General features: G+C 40.1%; 3 protein-coding genes across 3 annotated transcripts; 1 reads left to right on the top strand and 2 right to left on the bottom strand.

Moving 5' to 3' along the window:
• Positions 1-397: 397 nt before the first annotated feature.
• On the bottom strand, positions 398-3,261 carry LOC138208918 (uncharacterized). The gene is made up of 4 exons (XM_069167149.1): positions 3,162-3,261; positions 1,462-1,626; positions 1,230-1,379; positions 398-1,089 (listed from the first exon to the last, which is right to left on the bottom strand). Exons 1-4 carry the CDS (start codon positions 3,162-3,164, stop codon positions 1,030-1,032), a joined length of 378 nt encoding a protein of 125 aa, XP_069023250.1. The 5' UTR covers positions 3,165-3,261; the 3' UTR covers positions 398-1,029.
• A 920-nt stretch (positions 3,262-4,181) lies between these two features.
• rnf11a (ring finger protein 11a) lies at positions 4,182-9,047 on the top strand. The gene is made up of 3 exons (XM_069168031.1): positions 4,182-4,633; positions 6,166-6,338; positions 7,245-9,047. Exons 1-3 carry the CDS (start codon positions 4,535-4,537, stop codon positions 7,414-7,416), a joined length of 444 nt encoding a protein of 147 aa, XP_069024132.1. The 5' UTR covers positions 4,182-4,534; the 3' UTR covers positions 7,417-9,047.
• A 978-nt stretch (positions 9,048-10,025) lies between these two features.
• Positions 10,026-12,342, bottom strand: LOC138208919 (heme oxygenase-like). Its single transcript, XM_069167150.1, has 6 exons — positions 12,201-12,342; positions 11,983-12,039; positions 11,372-11,483; positions 11,064-11,279; positions 10,692-10,964; positions 10,026-10,541 (listed from the first exon to the last, which is right to left on the bottom strand). Exons 2-6 carry the CDS (start codon positions 12,030-12,032, stop codon positions 10,347-10,349), a joined length of 846 nt encoding a protein of 281 aa, XP_069023251.1. The 5' UTR covers positions 12,033-12,039; positions 12,201-12,342; the 3' UTR covers positions 10,026-10,346.
• Between the last annotated feature and the right edge of the window lie 6,367 nt (positions 12,343-18,709).

Below are 18,709 nucleotides of genomic sequence, written 5' to 3'. Positions count from 1 at the left end.
GTGGAAAACGTGCAAGTTTCTGGCCTGCAACAACACAACAGTTGCTCCCCATCATTCCACCCCCCCCCCCCCATTGCACAAACTCTGATGTGCTCAAGTTTCAGGTTCATGGTGAAATGACAAGTGCGCACTTATCAGTGGTCACAAAAACACGTGTAACACAGGATATGTGTGTATTATTGATAACATCACTGGAAGGGGGGGAAAAAAAGTCACTCCAGGGATACAATCTGTCTGTTGGTCCACCATTTTGGTCCTGATTAAAATGAATTTAAGTGAGCATGCTAATATTAGCATTTCGCTCCCCACTGAGCACTGTGCCAAGCTACAGCCTCACAGGGGAGATAAGAGTTTCTGTAGACCCTATTTTGCCTCATTAAAAGCATACACACCAAAGTATTGTCACATTTTTTTAATGAATTTATAGACTCATGTTGGTGACACAACCAAAATTTGGTACAAATGTGCATTGAAAAAACAAACAAACAAAAAATCTTTTCTAAACTTAAATCCAAGCAATGCAAGTGTACATTTGATTTAAGTACCCTGAACTTAGAACGCATACTATAAATATAGTGGGACTCCCATGCTTTGTTATTTCATACATTTTCTTAAAATGTATTACGAGGGACAGATTAAAACAGATGGTTAAAACTGAAGCATCAGTGATATTCTGATTCTAGGTCCCTAAAAAGGTCAAAACACTCGATCCTACGTCTCCGTTCGTTCAGTCAATTACATATTACTGCCCCATTGAAATGTAATCTGACTTTTTTTTGTTTAAAATTGCTGGAAGTAAAGTTCAGTAATAAATAGTGGGAAACATATACATTCAAAGTGCTTTTACTCTCCTTGTACTTTTGAATTAGTTAGTTATTTGCTAAATGTTAAACCTCTTTGGCGTGGACATAATGTGATGAGCTTTCTTGATCACACCATGTTAATGTTTTGGTCAGGTTTAGGAAAGCATTTTCAAGTTCTGGTAAATACATATCTTTGTTTTGAAGTGACTGCAGTGATTCAGGGCAGTCAATCCTCTCCAGCCATGTCCATCTGAGTGATTACATCATCCTCCCCAGGGTCTGCTGTCTGAGAGAGCAGGAAACAGATGTCTTGTTTTTAATGAGTTAGCATTAGCACAGAATTAGCATCCTGGAGTAATTCTCCCAGAGAGAAACCTGCCATGTGACAAGGAAAGCGAAAAGAATATGTGCTTGAAGAAAATCTACCTGTAAGGGGCTAAATGTCTGTGGAGCAGGGTCAGTTTCCTGCACTGGATGGTATTCTTTTTCACTGTCAGACAGATCATCTTCTCGTCCTTGAGATGGTGGAGACGGGGCTCCATTTTGCTCTGTGGGCAGGTATGAAGCCGGCGCATCCTGGATGTTGAGAGATTTCATCATGACATCTTTTAAGAGTCTCTTACACCAATAGGACTCGGTCTGAGGAGGAGACACTTACCTGAGAGTCATGTGGAGCCTCCTGTGAACCACTTGTCTCTTGAATGGGAGTGCTTGTGGTGTATGGCATTGCAGCATGTCCAGGCTGCGGTGTAGAGCCGGCTTTATAAGGCGGATTTCCAATGGATGAAGTAGGTGGTGGAGGCGGCGGAGGAGGAATTGTGGCCTAAATGGAAACCAGAGTCTCACCTTGTTACCCAACTAGGTCTGTTCTCCCATCAGCACTGACCTCCAATCAGTATAGATGGCAAATGCAGTCAATTAAATAAATACATCCATCAATACATTCTGTCTCTGGTTAGCAGCTGTAACAGCTGTTGTTCAACCTGGTAGCAGTACCGCCATTTGACGTGTACAGTGACATAGTTGGTGGCCAGAAAAATTACAGACTTTCTTAGCTGTCAGACGGGGGCCCGCTACAAAACAAAAACAAAACCCTGGGCTTGGTTCCAACAGCTAAAATGGCATCCCAAAATATGAGTGCAGAAGATGGACGAGGGTACATTTCACAATGTTCACGCTAACTCGGCCATTCAGCTGTATTTATTATTTATACGGCTGAAGAAATGCCACAGTAAGAGACGGAACTGCCGCTGTACTATCCGTGCTAGAGGATATGGCTAGTGTGGACCACTTCAAAACTGAACTGCTCAGAGCAAACAGTGACCGGTGGCACCTTCGCTGAAATTGCCTTCTGTGCCAACAGAAACTGAGTCATTCTCACGCAATGAATTTCGACTTTGGCAGTTTTTGGTTGAACGCTGTCGCCAATGCTGACCAACAGAACTGAGTGTTTGTTACTATGCATTCAAGTTTTATTCCCCCACTTGGACAGAGGTATGCTGGAGACTTTCTTCAGGATAATGACGATAAACTGAAAAACCCCAAACCAGCAGGGGCTGAGAGGGCCAAAGACCCTTTGACTATTTCATCACCTCACAATATGTTTCGAGCAACAAAGTGGGCAACGGTGGTCGTACTTGGCCAAACTGGACAGGCGGTTTTCTCAGCACGTTGTGTTTGTTTACGACAGCTTCTAACAGTAGAAGATCAGTCCTCGCAGCTTCCAGATGAATAACCACCTTCTTTCCTGTCTGTTGTTTCCCTGCAAACAAAAACCTCTGGCGGCTTCTCATTTGTTTTGTTTGGTGGGTCGAGACGTGGCAAAGGCAACCAAAGGATTTGAGGGTTAGCAGAGCACTGGGGGGATTGTGCGTCAGAAGCAATGCATCCATACATGCAATGCCAGAAAGGCTTATCCAGCAGGAAAAAAAAAAATCATGTAGCTTACCTCAGTCAATATAGCACATACTGACAAATGAATTGTTCCAGTGGACAATATTTACCATCAACACTGAGTGGACAGCCACATGCAAAATTTTTTATTTACCCTTAAACATGTTTTGGTTTACTTATGTTGTCCACTGGAGGAGTTTGGACATAGTTTTCTACAGCCCGTCACTTTATTAAATAGTAATCTTTGAGCAGCTTGTTATATAATAGGCCCTGAATGTAGGATTTGTACATTCGTACTCGAACTTGCTGCAGGCACCCTTTAACGGACACCGCCCATATGCACCAAGATCAGCGTATGACTGCAGTAGTTTTTTTTATGTTTACACAAAGTATGTTTGCTAAAGTGAGATAAGTAAACACTTTCAGTAGCTGTTAGACATGTCATGTGATGCGTCCTGCTCTTACCATTTATCAGTCCTAGTAAAGACCGATCAGAAAAACAATGGGTAGAAAAAAGATCAGAAACAGCAGCGCTCTCGGTTTTCCCTCCTTCGCCAGGATTAAATCGTTGCGCAGGATGAGCAGCTGGATGTTGTGACATCAAATCCGGCGGTCCTTCAAAATAAAACTGAGCATTGGAAGTGTTGAATTTTATTTATTTATTTATTTATTTTGGCTTTGACATGTGCATTGGTGGTATAGTGGTGAGAATAGCTGCTTGCCGAGCAGTTGCCTCGGGTTCAACTCCCGGCCAACGCACGAGTTAAGCCAAGTCAATAATTGGCATCCACCTAATGCTTCTTTGTGGGTGGCACAGTGGCGGCAAATCCAGGCCTGTGCGGAGTTTGCATGTTCTCCCTGTCCCTGCGTGGGTTCTCTCCGGGTACTCGGGCTCCCTCCCACCATCTGAAAACATGTGTCTCAGGTTAATTGGTGGTTCTACAAATTGCCCTTAGGTCTTTGTTTGTGTCCCTGTGATGGACTGGCGATCTGTCCAGGGTGTACCCTGCCTTTGCCCAATGTGAGCTGGAGTAGGCCTGTGCCACTCCTATGTAGGCTACTGATCGCTGGTGGTGTTCACTCCTTTTCCACCGGTAACCAACATACAAGCTGATTGACTTGTGTTCTGTCCAATGACAAACAACATGTGTTTGTGTTATCTGAAATGTTTTGTGTTCTGTGAATTTTTTTCTGAAATGTTTTTTTTTGCGTTTTCTGAAATGTTTGTGTGTTCTGTGAAATGTTTTTGCGTAGAGACATAGTTTCACCATAACACACCACAAATATTCATTTTTCAGCCAACCAGGCCAAAGGGGGGGGGGCAATATATACATATACGTTTAAAAAAAAAAAAAAAAACTTTTAACTGTTTACGTTACATAAAATGCACTGCTTTTATTCTGAATGTCTGGGAGCGTGTCACCAAAGCCGGACGTGTGTGGTTTGGCAAACTTCCTGAAAACGTCATTTCCGGCTTGTGTTTCTTGTAAACACTACATACAGCTGGAGCCAGACGCGCAAAAAAAAAAAAAAAAAAATTAAAAAAAAAAAAAATCACTTCGCTGATATAGTTTTGTGTCACTAGTTGCTGTACCAGCCGGTGCACAGCTCACCATCGGGCGTTTATTACGTCCAAGTGAGTGACGTCGCTTCTCTGTCGAAGCTCCTCGCGGAATGACAACAAACTTGTCAGCGAACGACGAGCTAAGCTAACGTGGAGCCAAGTTGTTCACTGTCGCTCCACTTGACGCTTTTTTAAAAATTTTTTATTATTATTTTTTTACGTTGTTGTTTCGCCCTCAGAGAGAAGTGAACTCTCTCATGGTGGTCTCAGTTCAATGGGGAACTGTCTGTTTTCACAAGGTGCGGATGACCTGTCGCTGCTGAACGAGTCCGAGGGGGGCAGCCTGCCCGGAGAGCCCCCGCCGCCCTACCAGGTGAGCGGCCCGGGTCTCAAGTTGAAGACGGTCCGGGGATTCAAGAGCATGTCGCCTCGAGGATTTTAATACGCCATTTTCATTAATAATCAGTAATGAGGGTTAATATACCTGTCAGACTGCCGCTGGTTAGTAAGACTGTATCAATAATGAAACTTTTATTGAGAAACACACAACACAATATTAGTTTCATTTATTCAATTTTAATTTGTTTCTCTTTTATCAAAACCGTAATGTTTGCTTTGGAACATGTAGTATTTAAACCAGGGATGGATGAGGAAAATATCATTGGTAAATAGGTTATAAAGGTTATTCAAGTTATAGTCCATCACTGTTCCACTTTCAGGAAGTTAAGTTAGGTTAGGTTAGGTTAGGTAGTTACTTTATTAATCCCCGAGGAGACATTTTTTTCGCTACAGCAGCATACAGAAGCAATAGATAGTAATAGAACAATAGAAAAGCAATAAAATAGCATCAAAAACTACAAAATATAAATATAAAATGCACAGTATATACAGTACAGTATATATCTATATATATTATATACAAACAACCAAGAAACACAGTCAACAGTGTTATTGTTATGTGATGGATTTTGCCAGAGGTGAGTTATACCTTACTGTAGTAATATGGAGCATTTAAGACCAGGACAAGACTTTGTATAACATGTAAGCTGTATCTTAAAATATTTTGACAACTAAAATCCTTGACTTAAGCAACTGTGCCTTTTTTCTTTTTTTAAAAAAATCATTCATAACTGCTTGTAAGTTTACCATTTTTCGAGTATAAAAAAAAAAAAAAAGCACTGCAGCATTGAGCTCATGATCAGTTTGACAAATATCACTTCCAGTATCGGCCTCAGAAATCCAGCATTGGTCAGGAATGCAAAAAGGAACATTCATGTACAGTTGGGTTCAAAAGTCTGAGACCACATTGAAAATCTGTCGTATTTTAATGTAAAACTGGAAATAAATGGAAAGTTTGAGAATTTACAAACACACAAAAATGTGTGCACTATTTCTAGGTCTGCAATCAACTTTGTGAACCTTGACACCTTAACTCTGTTGTACAAATGAGTGACTTCCTTTAGTTCGATCCTTTTCATTGACGAGAGTGGACTGTCGTGGACTTTCCTCCAGTCACCTGACTTCAACCGCACTGAACATTAATGAGACACTATAAGACACTAAAGAAAGCCAAACATTCCTGACATGACAAGTAGCTCTTTGGAAAATGTTCAGTTCATGCTGGGATTACATGGGTTATTCGATTTTGCACAAATTTGCAGAGTTCGAGTGAATGCCGCTATAAAAGCAAAAGGAGGGCATACCAAATACTATATTATATTTTTAAATCCTCAAATTGATGTGAGATTCAACTTTTCACTTCGATTGTTGAGGACACAAATGATGTGCTAAATCAGTCATTTTCACTAGTGGTCTCAGATTTTTGGATTCAGCTGTTTATAATCCCCCTTTCAAGAAGACTCACTTAATCGATGACACAGGCTGACTTCCGTTTTTCTTCTCCAGGTGCGCACGGAGCCAGTGCCGGTGTACCATCCCACCCCAGGTGAGAGTCGTTTGGCCAGCCAGCTGACTGAGGAAGAGCAGATCCGCATCGCCCAGCGCATTGGACTCATCCAGCACCTTCCTAAAGGCGTCTTCGATCCGGGCTCCGACCCCGCTGACAAGAAAGTTAAAGAGTGAGTCTCAAATAACGGCACTCGTAGTACCAGTGGTAAAAAATGCGTCCTTTTGAACTTAATTTTTGAATTCTTCAGTCAATCAGCTGTTGTCGGCACATTTTTGGGTACTTTGCAAAAGGGAATTGTTAATACATAACTGAGCAGAACTTCCAATCAGCCAAAATATGAAAGAATGTAGGTTCAAGTTATAGCCCACTGCACTCTGCACAGCAAAATGTTACTTCTGATTGTTATTATAAAATTACAGACAGAGCATAATACTGACTTTTGATAAAAAAAAAAATCAATCTTGTACATAATGAAGTGTAATCAAAATGGTTCCAAGGCTTTGTGCACACGAATGGAGCACAACACAGTAATGCAGGGGGAAGCAATAACTTTTGTGAGTAAGTATTTCAAGTTATGTTGCTTGCTCAACAGCAGCACCTGCTTTACACGCATTCTTGTGACTTCTGGTACGGCTGCATTTCTGATTTCACCATTGACCTGAAACTTGAGCAGAGAGCTCACATCCAATTTTACGTAGAACAAAATCGGCGACAGAGACCCTTAAAATGCAACAGAAAACCAATGGCAATGAAGCGATGAGCGGGTCAGGTGTTTTGAGTGGGAGTGCGTTTCAAGAGGGGCCGAACGTCACTTTCCAACACAGACGAAGGCAAGAAGAAAGTACGTTTTAAAGCACAACCAAGAGCATGCTGGCACTTTTGGCGCTTACATTAAATGGTAACGCGCCTGCTCACAAAGTTTGACTCCCTGCGACATCTTTCTGTTCCCCAAACTTTAGGATTTGTATGTTATCAACAATGCTTAGGGACGTTTTATTATATATTTTTTTTTAAATATGCCGTAGATTGTCTCATAGTCTACATGTGTTTGGAAATCTATTTCTCTCTCCTTCAGGTGTGTGATCTGCATGATGGATTTTGAGTATGGCGATCCCATTCGGTTCTTGCCCTGCCTTCACATCTACCATGTGGATTGCATTGACCCCTGGCTGATGCGCTCCTTCACCTGCCCTTCCTGCATGGAGCCAGTAGATGCAGCCCTGCTGTCCTCTTACGAAACCAACTGAGCAGCCCCTGGTGGCTGCTCCTGCCTAAGCATAACTGCACCTATTTGTTTTTTTTTTGTTTAGCCCAAACTGTCCTAGCTGTTCAAACAGGTAGCCAAGGTGATATGGCATTATGCAGATACAGTATTTGTAGGCTGTTGGGAGATGCAGACAGATGTTAACAACTGTGCCCTACAGTACATCGCTTAGGTCTGATATGCACCTCTTTGGGCTTTCTTAAGTCTTTGCCTTTTGCTGAGGGAAAATGTGCCAAATCAAGCAAGATGAAGAAGCTGTCCAAGTAGCAAAAATATTACTGTAAAGTAATTTCTCTTTCGCATGACTGACATGCGCATACACATTTTATGGTTGTCAATGTAATTTGGTTCCCCTTTCAAGACGTAATGTGCAATGTGTCATACAAATGGAGAAAATGCAGGAATCTACTCTCAGTCAAGTGGCATTATTGTTTGTCAAAATTGCCCAAGAACACGTGAAGTGTCTGTGGTCTTTAAATGAATCCATGGCTTTGAATGTCATAGAAACGCAGTCCTCTCTACTGAAACGCAATCGTCAAAATGCAGAAAAATGACATGCACACAGGAATGCTGTGAGGTCTCATGACCTTTTACGTCTGCATAAGATAATATTTGGAACGTATTTTGAAGATTGCTGCTATTCTATTTTACTCAAGTTTGTTGTCTATACTTTCCTTTGAAGCTGCTTTTAAAAATGTGAATCTGTTTTTTGCCTTTCTACAAATGGATCTTCTCTTTTGCTTTGCCTTGAGTTCTGTGTTCTTTGTTCAGTTCTAAAAAATCAGTCCTTTTCATGGTTTACTGTCAGAAACATTTACAAAGACACAATACGCCGTGCAATCCCCCCTAATGCACCTTGGGATAGCCCTCATCTGAAACTCTGTAGCGTGTAGATTTTATAGACGTGTGTGTGTGTGTGTGTGTTTGAGTTTGAGTTTGAGTTTGATTTAAGGGGAGGATGGGTAGTGACTGATATGTCAAGGTAATATTGTGAATTAATCCTGTTAGTTGTTCACTCTGTTGTTGTTACCTCTTTTTTCTTGTTGTTGTAGTTTGAACCTGTTGGATTTTGTTTTGTATCGATGGCCTTCTTTCACCAAGTGATGTATTTCCAAAGCTCCTGGTTCTGGTAATACAAAATGCTTTTTTTTATCTTTTGGTGTTAGACATATGCTTTCTGATACTGACTGTGTAATGTACAGCACAAACACGAGAAACAGAAGCTACAGCAGTAGAAAGGAATGTATCTCGAATGTAAAGTATGATTTCAGCTGTCAAAAATGTGGACAATATAACTGATAATAAGAGGATATTTCTGATTTACGGTGCACTTACTGTGCCTTTTATAGTTGAAGTAAGCCAATTCCTGTGAAGTACAATCATTTTTGACTTTATTTTTTCTTTAGTTGTCCTCTAGGAGGAGACAGATACCAGCACTGTACTGATTTGTGTCACAATGAAACCTGCCTACGATGAGGCCAGAACTTTGATCTGGCTGCTGTCAACAATCAACAATAATATTGTCTTTTAATTTATAATTTGTGCTACCAGTGCACAGATTTTAGGAATCTCATGAAACCACAATAAAAGTGGATATCAAATCTTAAAAACAAATTTAATGTTTTCTTTATCTACCCCATTTTTCTGTTAGATTTAGATTAGATTATATTTGACTTTATTAATCCCACAGTGGCGAAATTTACTCAAGACAAAGAGGTCACTTTGGTGAAACGTTAAACTGGGAGTTTACAACAACTGGAGCAGCGTTCAGTGACTGCCGGTCGTGAAAAGTTTTGTACTTAATCCTTACTCACATATTCCTGAAAATACGTGAAAAACAGAAAAAGACAGACTTGTATTTTTTATATACCATATGACGTGATAAACCGTGACATGGCACAGATTAAAGGGACCAGTGTGTACGATTAGGGGGCTCGATTGTCTGAAATAACATATCTAATATGAATAAAATATTCATAATTAGGTTTTCATTAGTTTCTAATTACCTGAACCTAAGAATCATTTTGTTTATGTTACCTTGGAATGAGTCCGTACATACAAAGGAGGGACGACGCAAACACTGGATCTAGAGAGGGCCTGTCATGTTTCGAGGGACTGAGAGTTTCACAGCCACCGTACATTAATTAAATACTGACATGAAACTAATGAAAAATCAGATTAAAATACAAGCATTTGAAAGAAGTATATTTAAAATATCCTTTTGGGCTGTAAAAAAGTTGTGAGAATTTTTCATCACAAAATGGCTAAATGAACACTAATCTTTGCCATGCAGCCTTTCTTTTAGCAGATGCTGGCCTGAAGAAGTGAAAATGATTATGCATGTTGTAGGTGGTTTACCAGAAAATGTGATCATTAATTGCACAATCGTATGAGCAGGGATACGCTCCCAGCATCCAAACTTTTTAATAACGAAGGGCCAGATGAACAGCAGGCGCATGTCGAGTGCCAGATCAGTGGAAATGTCCGCCAGCTGGACTCTCAACATCATATCCATGTCATATCCATTACCATATAATAGCATCCATGAACATTAAACTGAAGCACAGACAGATACTTTACACAATTACAATAAAGAAAGCATTTTCTTTCCACAAAAGATTTTATTTAAAGTCACATATTTACAGTATTTAAAGCACACTAATTACACATTTTAAAGTGCACTTCATATCAGGGTCACAGAGAAAACTGTAGAATTCAGAAGTCATTACGCTCAATGTACAGACATAAAAAGGTGGTTCTCAGTTAAATTAGACAAATATTACACAGTATTTTGTTATTTATAGACGAGTAAAGTAGTACGGTTATAATCCAGTGAGAGGTTTTAATAGTCTTACCGTACAAAAGGAAAGATCTTAAAACAGTCCATCACATAGTATTTCTGTAGTATCATCTCTATAATGCATAGAGTCCCATACAGACAGTGGCCAGCGCGACAAAGAGTCCCAGGACTATCCTCAGAAGTGGGGAAGTGATGATCATGGTTCCTGGGATCTGCATTGTTTTCACATCTAGCGGTTTGGAGTGTGTTAAATTACTCTGCAGCTGGTTTTCAGTGACACTCAGCATCTTCTGTAAATCATCAAAAACCTGTAAAACAAAGGAAAGGACATCCATCAGTTGATTGATAACAAATAAAACAAAAGAAAGCAAAAGTAACCTGGTAAATTCACAGCTGCCTTCAAAGTGACAGTTCTGTTTTCAGGTTTCTCGCTCTGCCTAACCATCCCTCTCTCTTACCTGAATGTTAAATTCGAAGGCCTTGACGGCCTCCTCCAGCACGCCGGTCCTCTCCTCCTCCGTCAGATCCACACTGTTCATTCGGCTGCGATAGAGCTGTTTGAACCGGTTGGGGCTGGAAACACCAGGAAAGGCAAAGAAAGACAGACCCTCGCTGCTTTTCAGGCCCATTGACTTCTGTGCGATTCGACCAAGAACCACCCCTCCAGACAGGTCTCCGAGGTACCGGGTATAAGCGTGGGCAACCAGGAATTCAGGGTTTTCTTTACCAATCTAAAGTAAACACAGGGATGAGAAGTGTTAATTCAGTATCTCTTGGGGGAGGAATGACCATACTCATGTGTAGCATTTGTGCCATAAAATAAAACATACCTGTCTGAGTCTGTGGCAGTATCTTCTAGTGGCCGCAGGAACAACAATCTTCTCTCTCCAGTCCCGGCCGTAGAAGTATTCCAGGTCTTTCTCGATGGACGGCAGCCGGGCCAGTTCAGCCGGGAAGTAAATGGGTTCAACACCAGGGTGGTGGGAGTTCCTGTCCATCTCTTCCTCCAAAGTCTGATAGATCTCATATAGCGAACACAGGAGGAGCTGAAGAGGAGGAGGAGAGGTGGTGTCAGACAAAAGCCAGTCGACTCCCCCACCAAGAAGTAAGATTATATTTGTGTGGCACCGTTTCTTACCTTGTATTGTGGTAGAGTGACCTGTCCCTTCTGGAAGCTCAGCATCAGTTGAGTGTTTTCTGCTCTGATGTGATTCTCCTTAGTCACCTTTTTGATTTGTTCAGACAGATCCCTGAGAAAGGAAATAAATCCCAATTAATACAGTAAAGTTAAACTTTTAATCTATTGAAAATAGGTACTTTTGACCACAGTTTAGAGTGAGGTCACGTACTAGTTGGACAGTTAAGACAGAGTTAAGGGAAAGAGCAGCAGCTGTTAAAGACTTGTAGGGAAAGCATAGGCCTCCAAAGTATCATTACTTTATGTGTACAGAGAGACCTGCTGTGCCTATAGATGTTTATCTAATGCAGGCAATGTACTGCTCATAAGCCTCACAAGCACATTCAGTTCCTAGAGAAACGCAGTACATCTGGATGCTGCAACACTAATGCAAATATGATCAACTAAATCTAGACAAAGACATTGCAGAAAAAAATAAATAAATCCATATGCTCATTAAAAGCATTAGTATTCTGGGACTATGCCATATGGGCATTGTCCCCTGGTGAAATGTGAATGAGTGAGAAAAGGGGATTTAGAGATACGAGAATATCACAGCAGCTCAAACTAACCTGTCAGTCATCTGCTCTGCTGCTGTCTGAGTTTTCTTCTCCGTTTCCATTGTGGCCCTGAAACAAAGTAAAGATGTCAGAAAGGTATGATTGCAGAGTATTAACATCTTCCAGCATAGCCACCAGCACTGTTTAAGGATTTAGGAGGTCTAAAATATCAGCCAGAGGTTTTGAAATGTATTGGAGAAACAGCTATGTAAAAATGTTGTTTTACTCACCAGTTAGGATGAAGTCCTTTAGGTTTGGTAGTTTGGTCTATAGTCCTCACTGTTTGCTCTCTGGATGTCCAGTGCAGTTTGTGCTATGAATGCCAACAGTCTTTTTCCTCTTTTATAGTAACCACCTCTGTCTCCTCCCCCTCCAGCCCCCGCGCAAACAGGAAAGGCACGAAACCTCAGCTAAACATGATTTGGCAACTTCAGCAAAAGTAGTAGGAGGGACTGAGAGTTAACATGATGCAGCAACTCTGGGAGCAGCTTGGTGAGCGAGTGGAGAGGGAGGGACTACAGGAGTTAGAGTGAGTAAGGAAGTTTTAGTCCTGCCCCGGAAAACCAGGAGGAGGAGTGCTGAGCGCTTAACATGACAGTGCAGCTTTAGATTCCGAAGTTGAGGCAGAGAAGAGGAGGAGCCAGGTCTAAACATGACTGAGTTTTTAAAGCGAGGGAGGAAGTGTTGAAACTGTGACTTATGGTGGAGAAAAACAATCACATGATTGCGTAAAGACATCAGCAGTTTTCCCTTCACCAGAAAAAAACATTCAAGTTCAACGACACTGTTAGATTACTGATAACTCTTTCAACATTTACATTCAACAACAAAGTGGACCAGAAATTGATCCTGAGCCTGCTACAGTTGTATTAAAAGTTATCCTGAAACATGCTGCTGTCCATTAATTTTTTAAATCTAGTGATGAATATAAAAAAAAAAATTATATCTTTGTAGCTCATAAAACTAATCAAGCCAACAACTCAGCTTTTAAAAGGATTTGTTTTTTTTGTTTGAGCATAGATCCACATGGGCGCATTAATAATTTTTCATATGACTCAAGTCATATTGCAATTAAATGCGCATGCTGACATTCATCTGGGGCTGTGACATGCTGCAAAGTTTAGTCAACTAGCTGCAAACCAATAGGGCGAGATGACCACACTCTGCAGGAGCTGGCATGGACACCTGATCATTACACACATATGGGATCATCTCATTCTGAAACAATGGGCATTAACATGCTGCCTCAACAGACTCTACTCTTCTGTGAAGCCTATCCACAAAAATGAGCCATCTAGCTGCACAGCTTTTACTTCATTACACAATGTGAGCAGCAGTGATGTCGGCTGATAATGCCTGACTTGCAGCCAACGTTCCCAAAATTAATCCCAGAGGTGTTGTTGAATTGGGTTAAAGTCAGAGCTCTGTGCAAGCCAGTTAAGTTTAGAGATCCTTTTCTTTTTGGGTTTCCATTTGAGCAAATATTTATGTCAGAAAAGGAAATTCCCCAAATTGCTGGAACAAAATTGGATCCCACTATTGTCTCAAACAGACAATAGTGTTTTTAAGTGCTAAGGTTATTTCATTTCAATTATATTAATAAAGGCAAATCATAACTGTCTTCTCAGGGCACTTTATATAGTAAGGTCAACCTTACAGTATTACAGAGACACATCCATTAATACCCCATTGAGGGAGCGCGTAGTGACAGAGGGGAGGAAAAAACTCATTTTAACACAAAGGAACCACTGACAGAACCAGACTCAGGGCCACCAAAACCAGATGGGGACAGGGAAAAGATAGGCATTAAAACAAACTTAGAAGCGTTAATATCCCCCTTTACTAGAAGTATGAAGTTCTGACTCTGTTTGGACAATTCAAAGTGGATCTTTTGTGCAGATGATGACAACACATACTGATACCAAAAAAACAAAAACAAATGACGTTTATAGCCTATATGGTTTTCCTGGAACTTTTTTACTTGCTACTACAGTCTTGCTAAAAATGGATATGAGCAAGATAGCCTATAATGTAAGAAGTTTATCTGATCATTATTGTTTTAGTCAATCCACTAGCCTCTATGGTGTCCATAGAATATAACTTTACAATCATTCGTTATAGAAAAAGCCAACAATTAACGACAGGGCAAGAAAGCAAAATTTGACTAAATTGATGATACTCTCAGAGCTTGGGCTGAGGCCCAACTCTACAGTGACTCACAAAACAAACAAACAAAAAAAAGTGGAATTACAAGATGGGAATTAAAGTTTACATATACGTAAAAAGGGCATTTAAAGTTGTTTATTATTTCTAATGAATTGGCATTGAAATGCAAAAATTGCATATATGTGACAGCAAAAGAGTAAAACTTGTGATCCTTCAGCCAGAATGAAAATCACAAGAAACATTAAAAAAAAAAAAAAACAACATTGTGTGAAAAATGTATCACCTTGAACTGCTGAGTGTTGTGTCTGCCTGCGCTCAGTCAGCTGCAGACGACACAATAACCGGTCACCTATTAACTCGTGAGGTTGTCAGTCACTCCACAGAGGGAGGGAATCCTGAGTCAGCAGCTTCAGCGCCACGTGGACGACCGTGACCACCGTCCGAGGCAGTGAGTGTACTCCAGCATATCTGTTAACAACCATGGCCCGGGCTGAGGACGGCTCGTGAAAATGGTCAGCCCGTGTGTTCATCCGAGGAACGGATGTGGTTCTCGCTTTTCTTGAATTAGCGTTTATCTGAACCGGTGCCTCTGGACGGTAACCTTGAAACACGGCGACATGATTCAGTTCGGTCCGAACTCCGTCCTAGATGTTCCGTTTTTAGATACAAGTCGTTGCTAAACCTCACATCGAGCGCACAGTCCCAAGTTTACTCGCTATTTTTAGTAACATTTAAAGTCCAACTCCTGCTCAGCCAAGCGACCCTGCTGCTTTTTTTTTTTTTTAATTAATTAATTAATTTATTTATTTATTCATTAGCTAGCAAGACCCCCTCACATCCACCTCGTCTGTGTTTTGTTTGCAGTGGCATTATCACATACAGTTCAAGTCACCTGATGGTAAAGGTTCGTCATTGATTCACTTGACCTGCTGAGAGTGACATAATTTCAGCGTGGCCCAACAGAGTGGCATTACCGAACCCTTATCTTCGGTTTGACAATGAATCTTTTATGGCATACTCTGCATTTATAATGGGGCTAAATATAGCATCGAAATCATGTACATTTTTTATAATTAAATCAGCTTCCAGCTATTCTTTACCCCGAATAATTTCTTGAGCAAAGCTTTTCCTCTTTGCAATTGCAGTTTTGTCAGTAACTGGTGATTATTTTTCATCTTCAGGGAATCTGCAAGATATTTTCTGGAATAATTGATTAGCTCATCATCTGTGAAATGTAAAGATAAATCTATTTTACATTGGGTGAAGTCTTCAAATACTAGTCATGTCACACCAACAGTCCAGATATACAGTTATGCATGACAAAGAAAAGCATTAACTATGGGACTGTTACTAGTAATCATTATCAGATAATCAGTCAATTATTTTTGTCAATTAATTAAGTTGCTGTTTGTTTTAAATTTCAGAAAAATATCAACCAGTGTCTCCCAAAGCCCAATGTGCAACCTAAAATGTCTTGTTTTGTTCAGACAAACAGTTCCAAACCAAAAGATAGTTTATTATCACAGAGAAGTAAAATAACCAGAAAATATTCACATTTAAAAATCTGCAATCAGAGAAATAATTATAGATTATCAAAAATAGTTGGCCATTATCGAGTAATCCGTTGCAGCTCTACTTAAATCCTCACATTCGGAAGGGAGACTTGAACCACCAGGTATAAGCGATGACTGAAGCAATTATTCGTTAGTCATCAGAATGGTTGCTGATCCATTTTGTGTCAATTTACAAAACCATAATCGACTAATTGTTGCAGGTTCACGATTGCAACTATGGCTCATACTATAATGATTCTATGTTCCTACTGTCTGAATTTCCGCCCGTCTCATTGCTCGCTGTGTAGATGGATGCTGAAGCAGACGTAGTGAGTGGAAGCAGTCAGAGAGAAAACAAAAGGTCCTACAAAGACTTTCTGATGAACGTGGAGCACTCGGGGGAAACGGGGCCCGATTCTGAGGAACACAGCACCAAGAGCCCTCACAAGGTGGTCGGATGAGAGGTTTTCACGTTATCTTTCAATTACAACTGAATGGCGGCAGTGACTGACTTAATTAAGGGTGGCACAAATCCTAATATATCCTGGTACAGTCTCCCAACGCTATCTATTTGATACGCTGTCTGGCATCAATATTGAATTATGTTTTGTGGTCGTGTTTTTCCCCTTTTATCTGCAGACATTTGATTTCTTAATGAAATCATTGCTGTTTTGGTAATCTTTGTTTAAGAATGTTGTAAGCATTTTTTTTTAATTTAGTATGTTGATTGTTGCTCTTTTATAATCTTTTTTTTTCTGTATTATGATGCCATTTTTGTTGTGGCTGATATATTGTTTTATATTATTAGTTATGTTATGTCTTATTTAATAATTTTTTGATCACCGTAAATGTGATGGGTTATCTTTGACATTTTCAGGAACCAAATGGCTCCCCGAACAATATGATACAGCATATAGGTAAGTAGTAGGCTTTTAGGAGAAAGGTGTGTGGATCACACTGTAATATTTTGGTTTGTTATGGAACATGTTTAATTTAACCGCAATACCTAATGTGTCCTCACGGTGTCTAAATGTGCAGAAGTGGGATCTCATTTCTGATGACAATTTTCTGTTGTCAGATATGAAAACAAGGCACATTACAAGTAGGTTAGGCAATGCACATACAATTCTCAGTATCCTGGTATATTTCATTTTTACAGTGTTTTACTGAACCAAATAGTAAGTAGTGTAGTGCACTTTCTCAGCCAAGTAGTTGTTTTAATGAGTCGTGAAAGTTTGGAAAATACTTAATTTTAACTGTTGTGTTTTCAAGATTAATATATGGTTGAATTTAAATACACTTCTTGAAAGATGTTTAATTTTTAACACTGTCTGGTGGTTCATCTACACAATTACTTATGTAAACAAAAAATATTTAAATATAAATGTTTTTAATCTGTTTAAATTTGAAAGGAAACGATCCAGTTTTCATATTTGTTATTGTATTCTGGCATCTCACACGTGACAGAGCAGAGCGAGATCGACTGCAAAAGGGGCATTTTTCCACTGCGTCATGAGGGTGAGCGTCTGCTCATACAATGCGCATGTGACCTTTGACGTTGTACAAGCATGCATATTGATGGTAGCAAGTTAACTACTGTACCTGCTCATCAGCCACTGGAGATCAGGTGGATTTTGTTATCATAGCAACATGCCAAGTAGTCATTTTAATGACAACTGGCTGCCTAACCTCAAATCTGAGTAAAGGCTTTGTAGAGGAGACACCTTTTAAAGGCTTTCTGTTTTTTTGACACCGTTAAACATTCAAGAAAAGTTTTTTGATATTCTCTCAACACAGCTAGATAAGTCTTCTGTTCATCTCTTACTCTGGAAACTAGCAAGCATTAAGTAATCATGATCAAAACACACAAAGTAAATATAAACAACTGGAAAGATAAACAAAGTCACACATAGATTACTGTGGGTATAAAAGAATTCTGTAAACTTTATTTTTTTTCAATTGCATTTGTGTGACAGTATAAATGTAATGATAAACGCTGCAGGAGTCTGGAAATGATTGGTTTTTGGTACCTTACATCCTTGAATTCTTAACTCTTAAAAACCTTTACAAACTTTCAAATTTAAACAAAATTTGTTGCTAAAACAACAAAGTAGGCAGAACCAGTTAGGCATAACAAAAACGGAAGGTGTCAATTCAGGACCTCATGCCTTATGCTATACTAAACTGTCCAACCCAATTGCAGGTAGTAGTGGAAGTGACCCTGAACTTCATGGAGCAGAGTCATCTGGTTTCCTCCCTACATATCCAGTCTGTGTGTCACAAGACCGGTGGACAATGAGAGGAGAAGAGGAGGTGAGAGAACAGGAAGGATGTAAGAAAATTCCATACCTTTAACTCTGTAAGGTTGAGTTTGCATTTGTTCAGGGTAAAAGATGACCAATAAGTATTTGAGGCCCGACAAACTTGGAGATTGTTGTTCACCAAATGACTGATCAATAGAAACCCTCAGCTATCAACGCTCTTTATTGCTCCAAATCGATCTAAACTTGCAATAATGTAATCTTTTTCCTTCTGACCTCCTGACTCGTGTGTAAAATGTCTTTACCAGAATTTCCGAGACAACTTGTTGCATTCATGTTGCACAGCAGAGGGCAGCATTAGTCAGGTAATTATCTAAAGCTTTTTTCCTATAGCCAAGTATATTTCCAAATTTCTAGTATAATCATTACAATGTTAATACCTTTCTGTTTCTCCCAGAGAAGTCCTAGTCACATGTTGGAGCACTGGGTGTATTTGGATAACCAGCATGATATGGCAGACTGTCACGTTAACAGACCAGTCAGTCCCCCTGTCCCTCCAGTAGAAGACAGGCGTCCATCTGTACCCATCACTAGTTCAGTGACAGCCATAACTACTGCAGTGAGTTCCATGGTTAGTCCCATGGTATCAAGCTTCATGACTGACACCCGTAGTCCCATTGGTTCTATGTGCAGTGCCACCAGTTCAGACTTGGACAGTCCCCAGTCCTCATCCTGGAGTCCCTGCTGCTCTGACCAAGA

Source organism: Embiotoca jacksoni, unplaced genomic scaffold (genome assembly GCF_022577435.1).
Source record: "Embiotoca jacksoni isolate LCO1_2020_lvr unplaced genomic scaffold, fEmbJac1.0.p SCAF_4, whole genome shotgun sequence".
Lineage (NCBI taxonomy): Eukaryota > Metazoa > Chordata > Actinopteri > Embiotocidae > Embiotoca > Embiotoca jacksoni.
The sequence above is the reverse complement of the archived record's forward strand: the minus strand, read 5'-3'. Positions and strand labels throughout refer to the sequence as shown.